Source organism: Talpa occidentalis, unplaced genomic scaffold (assembly GCF_014898055.3).
Source record: "Talpa occidentalis isolate TD23 unplaced genomic scaffold, MPIMG_talOcc4v2.1 talOcc4.11, whole genome shotgun sequence".
Taxonomy (NCBI): domain Eukaryota; kingdom Metazoa; phylum Chordata; class Mammalia; order Eulipotyphla; family Talpidae; genus Talpa; species Talpa occidentalis.
In genome coordinates this window covers 102,225,686-102,241,707 of record NW_023601104.1, presented here as the reverse complement: position 1 = coordinate 102,241,707, position 16,022 = coordinate 102,225,686, and the positions used below count along the sequence as shown (strand labels likewise).

General features: G+C 58.3%; 2 protein-coding genes across 2 annotated transcripts; one reads left to right on the top strand and one right to left on the bottom strand.

The window, feature by feature from the left end:
• Positions 1 to 2,021: 2,021 nt before the first annotated feature.
• LOC129145414 (disintegrin and metalloproteinase domain-containing protein 21-like) lies at positions 2,022 to 4,460 on the top strand. The gene has a single exon (XM_054692879.1). It carries the CDS (start codon positions 2,022 to 2,024, stop codon positions 4,458 to 4,460), a length of 2,439 nt encoding a protein of 812 aa, XP_054548854.1.
• Positions 4,461 to 13,082: 8,622 nt separating this feature from the next.
• Positions 13,083 to 15,365, bottom strand: LOC129145413 (disintegrin and metalloproteinase domain-containing protein 21-like). Its single transcript, XM_054692878.1, has one exon. The coding sequence runs from the start codon at positions 15,363 to 15,365 to the stop codon at positions 13,083 to 13,085; it is 2,283 nt and encodes a 760-aa protein (XP_054548853.1).
• Between the last annotated feature and the right edge of the window lie 657 nt (positions 15,366 to 16,022).

Here is a 16,022-nt window from a genome sequence, read left to right as displayed (position 1 = left end):
GTGGCACCTGCTGTTCACTGTCCTCTGGGGAAAAGCGGGTTCACATCCTCGCGTCTGCTCCTCGGGTCCCGGGTCCACACTCACACAGGCGCCCTCACACCCTCCATGCCCTGGGCTCCCCAGGGCCCCCACACATTCCATGGGCTGCTCCTGCCCCACACCAGTCCCCCCCCCCCTCGGTGGCCCCAGTTCTGCACTCACACGTCCAGGTGTATTTCCGCTTTGGTTCCTGCGGCACCTTTGCCTGTTTCTCTGTCTGCACACGGAGGTGCCGACAGCGTGTGTCTTTCTCCTGCACTCGCTGCTCTCAGCGCCGCCTCGCGGGTCCCCCACGCGGCTGCCAACGCGGGCGTCCGTCCTGCGCGACAGCCGCGGGCTGCGCCGTGAAGAAGCGCCTCGTGCTGCAGAGCCGTCCGTGTCCTCCTCACAGGCGGTTCCCCCCGGCTGTGCCCGCAGGGCCGCGTCAGCACAGGGGAAGGCCAGGCCAGCGCCCTCGGCACGGCCCAGGGGACGTCCGCGTGGCCTGGGCGCCCGAGACCGGGGAAGCCAAACGATGTTAACACATGGGGCGACAACGAATTAAAATGGTTCCGGGAAGGAAAGAAACGATCAGAAACACAAAGACACCGGGGGGTCCTGTGGCTCGAGTGGCTCAGTCTCTGCACGATGCAGCTCTCCACAGCCACTGCAGTCCCAGTGCGATCCCCACACAGGGAGCTACCCGCAGGGGCTGCAGACTCCCCTGTCTCCCCTCTGCTCCCCTCAGCAGTGGATTTCAGTAGAGCTGACTGTTCTGCTCCCCACTCTGTATCTGGGGAGTCCACGGCCCCTGGACCTTTGCCCTGCACCCCAGGTCTTGTATGCATCAATAAATAAAACTTTAAAAATAGGGCCTCCCCGGTGGCGCAGCGGTTGAGCGCTGGGTTGCGAAGCTGCCTGCAGCCTCTGCAGCCGGTTCGATCCCCGGCTGCTCCCCGGCCACCAGAGGAGGGTCCCACATGGCGCGCAGACCTCTCCTGCCGCCCGCTGCTCCCCTCAGCAGTGTACTTCGGTCCTTCTGCCTGCTCTGCTCCCCGCTCTGGCTCTGGTGAATTCTCTCACCCTCCCACGCTTCTGACTGTACCCAGTGCATGTATCAAACAAACAAACAAACAAACAATAAATAAATAAATAAGACATGCCTCTAGAAAATTAAAAAAAAAAAAAAAGAAAAAAAATAAATAAATAAAACTTTAAAAATAAACAGAAGACACCAATTAATGAGACACAAAGGCACAGTTCAAGATACTTGTTTTCCAGACTAGTTAAATGGAAACCATGAATTCTGCAAAAGCAGAGGCATGAAAATGAGAATACTATCCACAGACTCAGGGGTGAGGCTTGCGTGGCATGCATGTGAGACATGTCCATTGTGAAGCATGAACACAAATGAAAAGTCACAACAAAAAGCAACCATTGCAACTGAAATGACCCTTCAGGCAAACGGCAGACCCAAAACATAAAGATCTCAATGAGAAGACCCCACAGAGCACGTGTGAGCACCAGCACCGGGGCCTGCATCCCAGCAAGTAACAGGGGCTCAGGGTCACCAGCTCTGGCCCTAATAAGGGACCTGCTCATTGTGTGTCAGGACCCCACGTCCCAGGACCCTCCCCGGCTCCTCTGGCCCAGACCCAGCCAGAGCTGCTATATAGCAGGACACATGCAAATAGGGCGTCCCCTGCTGCTGAAAACCAGCCCGGGTGGGGGGGGCCGCTCCGTCCCCATCCGGCCTCCTCCCTGTAGCCCCTGGACCCCTGCGTCAGCCCACCCCACCCAGCTCCATGTTTGCCCCAAAGGCAGGGCCCAGAGCCCCAGGGCCCCCCAGCTGAGCGGAGGCCGCCCGCCCCCGCCACGCCCCTGACTGTTACCTAAGGCCCGTGGCCCGCCCAGGGCAGGGCCTGTGTCACTAGGGGCCCCGGCAGGAGGGGCTGAGCGGGGTCAGGGCTGGCTTCGCACCCTCTCTCCAGTCTCACCGGCGCATGGCTCCGAGCAGGACCACGGGCCAGGCCGGCCTCAGGGCCGCCCGCCTGCTGCTGGCGCTCTGTGGGCTCTGGGCGGTGCTGGCCCCGGGCCAGGCCTCCCCCGGCCGCCCCTCGTGGCGCTACGTGTCCTCCGAGGTGGTGATTCCCAGGAAGGAGCTGGGCCGTGGCAAGGGCGTCCGCGCGCCCGGCTGGCTCTCCTACAGCCTGCGCTTCGGGGGCCACAGGCACGTGATCCACGTGCGGCGCAAGAGGCTGGTGTGGCCCCGACACCTGCTGCTCATGACCCAGGACGATCAGGGCGCCTTGCAGGCGGACTACCCCTTCTTCCCCTTGGACTGCTACTACCTGGGCTACCTGGAGGACGTCCCTCTCTCCATGGTCACCGTGGACACCTGCTACGGGGGTCTGCAGGGGATCATGAAGCTGGATGACCTTGCCTACGAAGTCAAGCCCCTCCGGGGCTCCCCCACCTTTGAACACGTCGTGTCTCAGCTCGTGGCAGACGCCAACGCCACGGGGCCCACATACCGGCTGGGGGAGGAGCAGGTTGTGGACCCCCAGCTCGCCCGAGCCAACGTCCTTGTGGGCCCCCGGTTATCCAGTAAGATTTTTGCGTCCCATGCGGCACGTATAAAAGGCCTGCTCTTGAGCTCCAGGTCAATGTACGATGTGAAGGACAACGTGTCTGAGACCGCCCAGTTCCTGCTGCAGCTGGGCAGCCTGATGGACACGCTGCTGCAGGGCCTAGACGTCAGGTACCACATCAGCAGCCTCATCATATACAACAGGGGGGACCCCGCGAGCCTGAAGCCCTACCACCACTTCTCCAGCCCGTTCGCGCAGTACTATATGAGCACGCTGAAGCCCAGCCTGAACACCCACTCGGCCCTGATCCTCAGCAAGGACGGGCCCCACGAGCTGCAGTACGGTGTGAGGCTCTCCGGCATGTGCGGCATCAACGCCACGCTCATGCTGGGCTACATGAACAGACACGTCTTACTGCTGTCCATCATTGCCACTAGCCAGGTGGCGCGAAGCATCGGGGTCCAATATGATAAGACAGTGGGCTGCGTCTGCCAGCGGCGGACCACCTGCATCATGAGCCTGTACCCAGTGCTGACGGACGCCTTCAGCAACTGCTCTTTCAAGTACATGGGGCACATCTACTCAACCATCTTAAGCAGCTGCCTGTACTCAGCCACGGACACTGTGTATTACAACAAGAGCCTGACCCACGAGCGCTGCGGGAACAGTATTTTGGAGTCGCCCGAGCAGTGCGACTGCGGCTCCTTCAAGCAGTGCTACAGCGACCCCTGCTGCCTGACCAGCTGCAAGTTCACGCCCCGCAGCGTCTGCGACACCGGGCTCTGCTGCACCAAATGCAAGTTCTCCCCGGCCGGCACGCTCTGCAGACCCGCCGTCAACATCTGCGACCTTCCGGAGTACTGCCGGGGCGACACCCTGGACTGCCCCCTGAACGTCCACATGCAGGACGGAACCCCGTGCACCGAGGAGGGCTACTGCTACCGTGGAAACTGCACGGACCGCACCATGCACTGCAGGGAGATCTTTGGGGAGCACGCCCACGACGCCCCTGATGCCTGCTACGCGATCAACACCAGGGGTAACCGCTTTGGACACTGCTGGAGAAGGCCTAAATTGAATAAATTTGTGGCATGCGAGCCCAGCGACATGAAGTGCGGACGGCTGCAGTGTGCCAACGTGACCCATCTCCCCCGGCTGCAGGAGCACGTCGGATTCCACCAGTCTTTGCTGGCAGGGTCCTGGTGCTTTGGGGTGGATGAGCACCGAGGCACGGAAACCACGGACGTCGGCCACGTGAGAAATGGCACCCCTTGTGGCCTTGACTTGTTCTGTCTTGGAAACGAATGCAGCGGGCGCATAACCGACATAGGCTACGACTGTCTGCCCACGAAGTGTGGCCTCCGAGGGGTCTGCAACAGCAACAGGAACTGCCACTGCCACGTGGGCTGGGACCCTCCCCAGTGCCTGAAGCCTGGCGCGGGCGGGAGTGTGGACAGCGGCCCCCCGCCCAGAATGTACCGCTCAGTCAAACAGAGCGAGATGCCCCTGGTCATCCTGAGAATAGTCTTCGCGCGCATTTACATCCTCATAGCTGCGCTGCTGTTCGGCGTGGCCACAAACGTGCGGACGATCGTGACCACCAAAGTCAAAGAAGTCACGGTGGACGAAGAGAAAGCCAGAATGGATGAAGTGACCACGGATGCAGAGGAGAGGTCACTGGACGAAGTTTCCGTGGACGCAGAGGAGAAGTCACTGGACGAAGTTTCCGTGGATGCACAGGAGAAGGCCCTGGATGAAAGGACAATGATTAAAGAGGAATCCAAAACAGGTGAAGATAAATTAGACACTCCCTCATTCGAAACCAGGGAGGCACAGAATGAGGGTCTATGAACCAGCCCGAGCCGGAGTGGGCCACGGGAGCCCGGGCCTGCAAGGCTGAGATCCGACGGGAGGGGTCTTTGCTGCAGTCACACCAAGCCTCTGAAACGTCATGGAACAAATGAAATAAACCTTGAAACTGCACGTTGGTGTCCCCTGGGGTTCATTTTGTCGTCCGTCTCCAGCAGCCCCACCTGAGTCCAAGTGAGTCCAGGGCCAGTTAGGCTTAAGCAGGCAGCCGCAGGGATAGCGCAGGCAGGGGCTTCGGGAGAGTTAAACAGGCTTCTAAGCAAAGACAATGAATTCTAAGAAGTGCTCACCAAAATGCGCTCCAGCCAGGAGGTCAAAAGTCCAGGAAGACTAAACAGAGACAGTAAAACTTGGGAGGGAGGGAAGGGAAACCCCAAGAGGAGAGCTGGGGAGATGCGCCCATCTGCCGGAGGAGGACCCCCTGGGAGGCCCAGCCAGTCCCACAGTGGGAGGATGAGATTCCAGAATAGAGGAGACAGGTTCAAACGCCCTGAGGCCCAGGCCCACGGCGAGCCCAGCGTGCTTGGAGTCCTTGCTTTCTTCAAATAAATTTTTCTTTACATTCTTTTTATTTTATTTTATTTATTTTTTACATCATTTTTCATTTTTGCACCATGTATGCATTTTCGTCTTGGTTATATGCCCCACACAATTCCCACCCGTTATTTTGACCCTAATCCTTCCTCTCCCCCCACCCCGTCCCCGTAGTGTGTCTCTGGTTTACAGTTGCTTCTTGATTTTGATTTTTACATTATTATAATTAGTCTTTTTCCTGGTGCCTTATTTGGGTTTTCTAGATTCCTGCCATGAGTGAGACCATCCGGTATTTTTCTTTTTCTTTCTGGCTTATTTCGCTGAGCATGATCCCTGCCAGCGCCATCCATGTTGCTGCAAATTGCATGTGTTTATCTTTTTTGAAGGCTGAGTAATATTCCATGGTGTATATGGACCACATCCTCTTGATCCAGTCATCTATTTTTGGGCATTTGGGTTGTTTCCAGAGCTTAGCTATTGTAAACAGTGCTGCTATAAACATAGGGGTGCAGGTGCAGGTGCAGGTGCTCTTTGGAATTGATGTTTCTGTGTCCTTTGGGTAAATACCTAGGAGTGGAATTGCTGGATCATATGGTAGCTCCATCTTTAGTAGGCTGAGGAGTCTCCACACAGCTCTCCATAGTGGTTGGACCAGTTTGCACTCCCACCAACAGTGCAGGAGAGTTCCTTTTTCTCCACACCCTCATTTGTTGTTGCTAGTTTTTTTAATATGTGCCATTCTCACTGGTGTAAGATGGTATCTCATGGTAGTTTTGATTTGCATTTCCCTGATTATAAGTGATGCTGAACATTTTTTCATAGGCCTGTTGGCCATTTGCATTTCCTCTTTGGAGAAGTGTCTTTTTAGCTGTTCTGCCCATTTTTTGACTGGATTATTTACTTTGTTTTTGCTGAATCTCTTTAGCTCTTCATAGACTTTGGTGATCAGTCATTTATATTAGTGTTGTGTGCAAAAATTTTCTCCCATTCGGTGGGGTATCTCTTTGTTTTCCTTACTGTCTCTTTTGCTGTACAGAAGCTCTTTAATTTGATGTAGAAGAAATCAAGAAATATTATTATTATTATTATTTTTAAAGATTTATTTATTTATTTATACAAGCACAGGGTACAGTCAGAAGCGCGGGAGGGTGAGAGAATTCACCAGAGCCAGAGCGGGGAGCAGAGCAGGCAGAAGGACCCAAGTACACTGCTGATGGGATTAGCGGGTGGCAAAAGAGGTCTGTGCACCATGTGGGACCGTCGCCGGTGGCCAGGGATCAAACCGGCACCACAGAGGCTGCAGGCAACTTCACAGCCCAGCGCTCAACTGCTGCGCCACCAGGGGAGGCCCCCTTTTATTATTGAAACAAAAAAAATGAAATACTTTGGAATAAACTTAACAAAAGAGGTAAAGGACCTATACAAAGAAAACTATAAAACACTATTAAAAGAAATAGAAGAAGACACAAAGAAATGGAAAGACATCCCCTGCTCATGGATTGAATTAACATTATCAAAATGGCCATCCTACCAAAAGCAATTTACAGATTCACGCTACTCCAACAAAAATTTCAATGACACTCTTCAAAGAAATAGAACAAATATTGATGAAATTCATATGGAGCCACCAAAACCCCAAATAGCCAAAGCTCTCCTGAAAAAAAAAGAGAAGGGAATGGAGGCATCACACGCCCAGATTTCAAACTATACTACAAAGCCATAATAATCAAAACTGCATGGGGGGGCCTCCCCGGTGGCGCAGCGGTTGAGCGCTGGGTTGCGAAGCTGCCCACACCCTCTGCGGCACCAGTTCGATCCGCAGCCACCGGAAGAGGGTCCCATATGGCGCGCAGACCTCTCCTGCCGCCCGCTGCTCCCCTCAGCAGTGTACTTCAGTCCTTCTGCCTGCTCTGCTCCCCGCTCTGGCTCTGGTGAATTCTCTCACCCTCCCGCGCTTCTGACTGTACCCAGTGCATGTATAAACAAAAAACAAAACAAAACAAACAAATAATAAATAAATAAATAAATAAAAACATGCCTCTAAAAAAAAAAAAAAAAACTGCATAGGGGCCTCCCCGGTGGCACAGCAGTTGCGCGCTGGGTTGCAAAGCTGCCCGCAGCTTCTGCAGTGCCAGTTCGATCCCCGGCTGCTCCCCGGCCACCAGAGGAGGGTCCCACATGGCGCGCAGACCTCTCCTGCCGCCCGCTGCTCCCCTCAGCAGTGTACTTCGGTCCTTCTGCCTGCTCTGCTCCCCGCTCTGGCTCTGGAGAATTCTCTCACCCTCCCGCGCTTCTGACTGTACCCAGTGCTTGTATAAATAAATAAATAAATAAATAAATAAATAAATAAATCTTTAAAAAAAAAAAACTGCATGGTATTGGAACAAGAGCAGACAAATGGACCAATGGAACCAAATAGAAAATCCAGAAATAAACCCACAGATTTATGGTCAACTAATCTTTGACAAAGGAGCAAAGACTATGCACTGGAGCAAAGAAAGTTTGTTCAATAAATGGCGCTGGGAAAACTGGGTCGCTACATGCAAAAGAATGAAGCTTGACCACTACCTCACACCATGCACAAAAACCAACTCAAAAGGGATTAAAGAACTAGACATACGACCTGAGACCATAAAATAATAGAAGGAAATACAGGCGAAACACTACATGACATGCACCTCAAAGACATCCTTACAGACGCATCACCCAAAGCAGTGACAGTGAAGGCAAAGATCAACAGCTGGGACTACATCAGATTAAAGAGCTTCTTTCCTTTCTTAAATGAAGTTTGTCTCTCTCTGCTTACTTATCTAAAATGCCTGCAAATTCCTTTTTACGGCTTCCTGAGACACCAGCCTGTGGTGGTCTCGTGGCTGGGGCTCAGTGCCGCCGCTGCAGCCTGGGATCGTTCCTGGCCGGGAGACTAGGCCTGAGAAATTACAGCATCACAAGCCGCAGGCTGGGAGCTGAGACCTGACTCCCAGCAGGGTCTGGACCTGAGTGTCTGGTCCCAGAAGTAATGGACGTTACCACCAGCTCCAAGTCAGTTCTGGTTCTTCTAAAATATGTAAAATATGTTCTGGTTCTTCCAAAAGTTGAGCAAGCACCCTTGCTGATTGCCTTGGAATCAGATGTTAATGATGGTTACCTGCAAATCTTTTGCTATTTACAGAGGTTAGTTACTGAAGTTTGCATCCAGAATGATTCGCAGCAGAGGGCTGGTGGGGTCCGGGAATACAGGCAAAATCATGGAGCCCACAGAACGACTGGACTCAGGGAAATTGCCAACACGAGACTGAGACTCGCTCCAAACGACTAAACACACCGAGAACGACTAACACAAACCTCACGATCTTTGGAAATGCTAGTTCTGGATGCTCTGCATTTATTTCGAGAAAGCGCCCCTCTGAGCTGTGTCACGGTGCCCATGGGACGGAGCAGGTCCCGTGAGCAAAACCAGAACCTGTGCTTGTCTCCGCCTCCCGCCCCACGGTGCGAACTTTCCACAATCTTTGTATTCCTCAGGGCAACGTGTCTACGTGCAGGAGTCAATACGGCCCTCCTTTTCCTCTTCCACAGAGGAGTGTTGGGAGACTGAGATCATGGTCGAAGGTTGCATTTGAGCAACCACATTGCTCTACCAGGGAACAGACCTCAGCTGCTGCAGGGAGGAGACAGCCTGACTCCTTGCTTTGAGGGCTCCAGGTCTTCTAGGGAAAGTCAAGGAAGGTCACCCTTGGCAAACCCAGAGACCCCAGGGCATTTTGGGACTGTGAGGAAGGCCTTACCCGCAGACGCAGGCTTCGCAGGCCAGGTCCGATGGGCAGACCTGGATCTGGTCCCCAGCTGAGGAGCTCACTGTGAAGAGCTCGACTGAGACTCCTTGTCAACTCCAGGAAAGCAGGTTTTAATGAAAAGTAGACTTGTATTTCGTGCCCGTGGGCAGACCAGAATCGGGCCACCGCGACTGAGACCAGGCTTAACCTGCAAACGAGCTTGAGGGTAATTATCGGGCAGAGCTGGGGGAGGGTGAGGAGAAGTCACGACTCAGGAGGGTCTTGCTGGACGTCGGTTTCCGGTCCCCTTCACTTGTTGGGATGTCTTTGTTTCTTCCCCGCAAATCGCACCGGATCCCTAACTTGGCAGCGTCTGGCGGTGTGTTCCAAAGCGGCCCTTCTTGCCGCTCCCCCGACCTTCTGATCTCGAGTCACCGAGCACTAAAACTGTCCTCTCGTAAAACCCGAGACCTCTGTCGCCTTCGGAGACACCGGCCGGGCGGCGCGTGAGCCGGTCTCGGGCCTCAGGCCCATGAGCGTGGGCGCTGACACCCCGCCCCAAGCGAGCCGAGCCCGTCTGCTGAGCCGGCGGACCAGGCTGGGGTCGTCCGGGTTGCGGACGTTCCCCACGGACACGACGCGACACAAGGTCCCCGCCGTCCCCCCCGGGAGGGCCGTCGCTCCCAGCACTTGCTGGAACGGGCAGCAAAAGGTGCTCCCGTCCCGGACGGACGACAACGACCCAGCCCGGAGGAGGCAGCTACAAGAGGGGAGACCTTGGCCCAAGTCTCCTTGACGGGGAGGGTAAAGTCCCGGGGGGCAGGGCAGGTGGGGGAGTCAGCCGGACTCAGGGAACCCGGCTAGTTCTCTTCTAGCACTTTGCCTCACCCTCACCAAGAGCCTCCAATAAAGCCTTTCCTGTCCACCTAGCAGTCTGGTGAATTCCTTCTCCTAGAGGGTGTGCAGCCCCGGGCATTTTGGGCGGGGAGCGGTGTTGAGGGGGAGGGTTATTTCTGTTAAAATGTCCTCCTGCCCAAAGACATCGTGCATGCACTGCAATCTCTTCAACGCCGGCAGCTTTTTCCAGGCACGGAAAGGACCGCCCTGCACGTTGTCCCAAAGACCCCGAAGAGTCCAAGGCGTTGTGAGAAAGAACAAGCTCGTTTCCTGTTTTCAAACCATCTACCAAGCGAGAGCCACGCAACCAGGCGGTGCCGGCCCAAGCCTAGACACATAAACCGGTGGAACAGAAGAGAGCGCCCAGCCACAAACCCTCCCCGCCGCGCGCGGACCCAGCGACTGTTGGCTGAGGCCGGCAAGAGCACGGTGGCGGGGAAACTGGGAAACCTCCTGCAGAAAAATTACATCGGACCCTCGTGTCATTCTCGAAATTTAACCAAAATGGATCCGAAACGTAAATATTAAACCCGATACCACGCAGCCCCCAGAAGAAAACCCCGGGAAGAGGCTCCTCGCATTGTTCTTGGCCACGGCTGTTTGGACAGGACAACAAGGAGCAAAGGACACAAGGAAACAATGCAAGCGGGTCTGCATTGAACTTTAAAAGCTGATGCCGAGCAAGCAGCAGATGATACAATGGCAACCTCGAGAACGGGAGGAAATGTTTGCAAAGCTCGGGAGGGACGAGGGATTGTGCCCGAGGTGTGCAAAGAGCTCACACGAGCAGGCAGCACAACAAGCGACCCTGTTTTGAAATGGGAGGAAACAGACCTTTTCCTAAAGAGAAATGACAATATTGAAAAAGCCTGTGCGAACGCGCTCGGGGTCTCTAGTCATCAGGGAAATGCACCCGACCCCAAGAGGAACCGCCTCTCCCCAGCCGGAATGGCCGGCACCACAGCCCAGGAGCTGCCCGTGTCGGGGGACGGGCAGCGCAGGCCCAGGCACAGTCGGTGTGATGCTGGCCGCGTCAGCACAGGGAGAGGGGGTCGTGAGAATACTGTGTGGCACAGCACCCCAGGCCTGGGCATCTGCCCTGCCCAACACAGGCAGGTTTCCCCCGATGGCGGCACTCCCGCGCTGACTGAGGCGCGACGCGGCGTTGGCGAGATGTGGCAGCAACGTAGGGTTTCTCGATAGATGAGAGATTTTGAAAAATGAAATTTAAAAAGGTTAAAAGCGTGAAAGGGTGAAAAAGTTATTGGCGCCAGGATGGCCCCGCGCGCGTGGGCAGGTGTGGGCCTCGGCAGGCAGGGGCGAGGCCTCTGGACCGCCCTGGGCAGGCTGAGAACAGGTGACCCTACGGGGAGCGAGCCCCGGCGGTGACAACGCCGGCGGCGGGGCGGGCGGGCGGGCAGGGAGGCTGCCGGCCACACGGCGGCTGGCAGGCGGGTCCCGAGGGCTGGCGGTGGCCGGGGCACAGCCGCAGCGTAAACATGCAACTTCGGGGAGCCGGGAAGGAAAGGCAAGCGCCCCAGCCCGGGGGCTGGCTGACGGGGACGCCGCTCCCGCCGTGCCAACGCGCCAGAGGGACGCTGTTTGTCACAACACAGGCGGACCCGCCGCACCTCACCACCAGAGACCGAGGGGCGCTGGTGCACGCCGCCCGCCAGCGACACGGGCTGCGAGTTCCTGTCTCTCATGCGCTCTGCGACCTGGCACCTCCCGGGGCTCAGACTCGGCGCGAGGAGGCTCTCCACAGCCTCTGCAGCGCGATTCCGTCCCCGGCCGGGCGCCCACCCGCACGGGAGGCAGACCCCCCCCCCAGTCTCCCGCTGCTCCCCTCGGCAGTGGGTTTCGGTGGCTCCGCCGGCTCCGCCCCCCACTCTGTCTCTGGGGAGTCCTCTCACCCGCCCCTCGGGCCTGCGCCCCAGCTCTTGCGTGCATACAGAAGCCCATCTTGCTTCAAAGAGCTACGCGACAATCCCATGGCCGGCGTCACGTTAATGCTGAAACGCTGACCGCACTCCCGAGGGGCGGACGCTGTGCTCCGTGTCCAGGGAGGCCCCAGGGAAAGGAAGCTCAGGCTGCTCGGGCGGAGTTAAGCTCCCTGCTCGCCAAGGGCGGCATCCTGCTGGCGGAAGATCCCAGGGCTTGGGCCTCCCCCTGCTGGCGCAGCGGGCTGAGCGCGGCGCTGTGAAGCTGCCGCAGCCTCTGTGGTGCCGGTTCGATTCCCAGCCCGCCAGGGAGATGCCCGCGCGGCGCGGCAGACCTCTCCGGCCCCCCCGCGGCTCCACTCAGCAGTGCGTTTCCCTCCTTCTGCCCGCTCTGCTCCCTGCTCTGTGTCTGGTGGATCCTCCGACCCTCCCGCGCCTCGGGTCTGTACCCCAGGGCGTGTATAAATAAATCAATCTTTAAAAAAAAAAGAAAAAAGAAAATCCAAGCGGTTACTTTTAAGCCGCTAGAACTAAAAAGCTTCTCAAGTGCAAAATAAGCATCAAACGGATTTGCCACTGGCCCCGATTCCCCTCCCGGGCAGCTGCTACTTCCCCCGGAGGCCGCGCCCGGGTCACCGCAGCTGGGTTTACGGCAGCCCGGGCTGGGCGCGCACTGCCCGGGGCAGCAGTGGGCCAGGAGGACCCGGCCAGGCACGCGGCGGGTGTGCTGGGTGTGCTGGGGGTCGCCGCCAGGCAACGACTCAACAACCGGGCATGGCTCAGCTGAGGGGGTGCTGCCCCGGCACCCCCGCACCCCGCGCCCCGGAGCTGGCGCAGAGGCAGGGGCGGGAAGGACGCGGGGAGCTCCTGCACCCCTCTGCGGGGCACAGCCGCTCTCGGCACCTCTGTCCTCTCCCCAGCGCGGCCCCCAGCGCGGCCCCACCCCTACCCCCGCCACCCCCAGGGAAAGTGCTCCCGCGGTCAGCTTGGCCAGCTGGACTGAGCCCAGCCCACTGCCCACGGCTGCCCTGGGTGGACAGGCGGCGCTCCTGGGGGTGACCTGCTTGGCCACAGCCCACTACGGGCTGGGGAAGGAGGGATGGCATAGGGGGCGGGAGAGCTCAGCGCCCAAGATGCCCATTATGGAGAAAGGCGTGAACTCGCCCTTAAAGGAGTTGAGGGAACGTCCGTTGATTCTGGGACCAGAGGCCCAGGTCGGCGCCCGCTGGGAGTCAGGTCTCAGCTCCTGCCCCTGGCGTGGGCTCAGGTGGGGCTGCAGGACACGGACAAGATTACCCAGCGGACACCGACGTGCGGTTTCAAGGTTTATTTCATTCGTTCCACGACGGGCCAAAGGCTGGGCGAGGCGGCAGCGCGGCCCCTCCCCAGGGTCCCGGCCTCCCGGCCTTGCAGGTCCGGCTGCCCGCGCCCGCGCCGGCTCAGGCCGGGCACTGACGCTACTTCTCGGGCTTCGCCCGGGCCGTGAGGGGGGTGTTTGGCTGGTCCTCGTCCGTTTTGGCTTTCTCTTCGTCCACCGTGACTTCTTTGACTTTGGTGGTCACGATCGTCCGCACGTTTGTGGCCACGCCGAACAGCAGCGCAGCTATGAGGGTGTAAATGCGCGCGAAGACTATTCTCAGGATGACCAGGGGCATCTCGCTCTGTTTGACTGAGCGGTACATTCTGGGCGGGGGGCCGCTGTCCACACTCCCGCCCGCGCCACGCTTCAGGCACCTGGGAGGGTCCCAGCCCACGTGGCAGTGGCAGTTCCTGTTGCTGTTGCAGACCCCTCGGAGGCTGCACTTCGTGGGCAGACAGTCGTAGCCTATGTCGGTGATGCGCCCGCTGCATCGGTTTTCGAGACACAACAAGTCACGGGCACAGGGGGTGCCATTTCTCACGTGGCCGACGTCCGTGGTTTCCGTGCCTCGGTGCTCATCCACCCCAAAGCACCAGGACCCTGCCAGCAAAGACTGGTGGAATCCGACGTGCTCCTGCAGCCGGGGGAGATGGGTCACGTTGGCACACTGCAGCCGTCCGCACTTCACGTCCGCGGCATGACAACCCACGTAGCTATTTTTACCCCTCTCTCTCCTGCAGTGTCCAAAGCGCTTGCCCCTGATGTTGATCGCGTAGCAGGCATCAGGGGCGTCGTGGGCGTGCTCCCCAAAGATCTCCCTGCAGTGCATGGTGCGGTCCGTGCAGTTTCCACGGTAGCAGTAGCCCTCCTCGGAGCACGGGGTTCCGTCCTGCATGTGGACGTTCCGGGGGCAGGCCCGGGTGTCGCCCCGGCAGTACTCCGGAAGGTCGCAGATGCTGACGGCGGGTCTGCAGAGCGTGCCGGCCGGGGAGAACTTGCAGTTGGTGCAGCAGAGCCCGGTGTCGCAGACGCTCTGGGGCGTGAACTTGCAGTCGGTTTTACAGCAGGAGTTGCTGTAGCACTGCTTGAAGGAGCCGCAGTCGCACTGCTCGGAAGCGTCCAGAACACTGTTCCCGCAGCGCTCGTGGGTCAGGCTCTTGTTGTAGTATTCCCTGCCTTGGTCATACAGGCATGCCATCACAAGTGGGTTCCGCATTACATGCTGGAGGTGCACGAAAGAGCAGTTGCTGAAGGCGTCCGTCAGCACCGGGTACAGGTTCATGATGCAGGTGGTCCGCCGCTGGCAGGTGCAGTATTCTCCGTCAACAAACACGCCAATGTTCTTGGCGGTCTGATGGGTAGCTAAGATGGACAGCTGGAGGACGTGTCTGCCGAGGTGGCCCAGCATGAGCATGTTGAACCCAAAGCACACCTTGTAGGGCTCCACCAAGTACTCGAGCTCGTGGGGCCCCTCCCGGATCAGCATGAACGCGGAGTGGGGTAAGAGGGCCATGAACAGGGAGCGCTGGTAGTACAGCGAGAAGGGGCTGTTACGATAATGGTAAGGCGTCAGGCTCGTGGGGTCCCCCTTGTTGTATACGATGAGGCTGCCAATGTAGTACCTGATGTCCAGGCCCTGCAGCAGCGTGTCCATCAGGCTGGCCATCTGCATGAGGAACTGGGCGGTCTTGGACACGTTGCCAAACATGTCGTGCGTTGACTTGGAGCCGAAGAGCAGGGCTTTTATACGTGCCACATGGGATGCAAAAATCTTATTGGATAACCGGGGGCCCACAAGGACGTTGGCTCGGGCGAGCTGGGGGTCCACAACCTGCTCCTCCCCCAGCCGGTATGTGGGCCCCGTGGCGTTGGCGTCTGCCACGAGCTGAGACACGACGTGTTCAAAGGTGGGGGAGCCCCGGAGGGGCTTGACTTCGTAGGCAAGGTCATCCAGCTTCATGATCCCCTGCAGACCCCCGTAGCAGGTGTCCACGGTGACCATGGAGAGAGGGACGTCCTCCAGGTAGCCCAGGTAGTAGCAGTCCAAGGGGAAGAAGGGGTAGTCCGCCTGCAAGGCGCCCTGATCGTCCTGGGTCATGAGCAGCAGGTGTCGGGGCCACACCAGCCTCTTGCGCCGCACGTGGATCACGTGCCTGTGGCCCCCGAAGCGCAGGCTGTAGGAGAGCCAGCCGGGCGCGCGGACGCCCTTGCCACGGCCCAGCTCCTTCCTGGGAATCACCACCTCGGAGGACACGTAGCGCCACGAGGGGCGGCCGGGGGAGGCCTGGCCCGGGGCCAGCACCGCCCAGAGCCCACAGAGCGCCAGCAGCAGGCGGGCGGCCCTGAGGCCGGCCTGGCCCGTGGTCCTGCTCGGAGCCATGCGCCGGTGAGACTGGAGAGAGGGTGCGAAGCCAGCCCTGACCCCGCTCAGCCCCTCCTGCCGGGGCCCCTAGTGACACAGGCCCTGCCCTGGGCGGGCCACGGGCCTTAGGTAACAGTCAGGGGCGTGGCGGGGGCGGGCGGCCTCCGCTCAGCTGGGGGGGCCTGGGGTTCCGGGCCCTGCCTTTGGGGCAAACATGGAGCTGGGCGGGGTGGGCTGACGCAGGGGTCCAGGGGCTACAGGGAGGAGGCCGGATGGGGACGGAGCGGCCGCCCCCTGCCCGGGCTGGTTTTCAGCAGCAGGGGACGCTCTATTTGCATGTGTCCTGCTATATAGCAGCTCTGGCTGGGTCTGGGCAGAGGAGCCGGGGAGGGTCCTGGGACGTGGGGTCATGACACACGATGAGCAGGTCCCTTATTAGGGCCAGAGCTGGTGACCCTGAGCCCCTGTTACTTGCTGTGACGCAGGCCCAGGTGCTGGTGTCACACGTGCTCTGTGGGGTCTTCTCATTGAGATCTTTATGTTTTGGGTCTGCCCTTTGCCTGAAGTGACATTTCAGTTGCAATGGTTGCTTCTTTGTTGTGACTTTTCGTTTGTGTTCATGCTTCACAATGGACATGTCTCACATGCACCCACGCGAGCATCACCCCTGAGTCT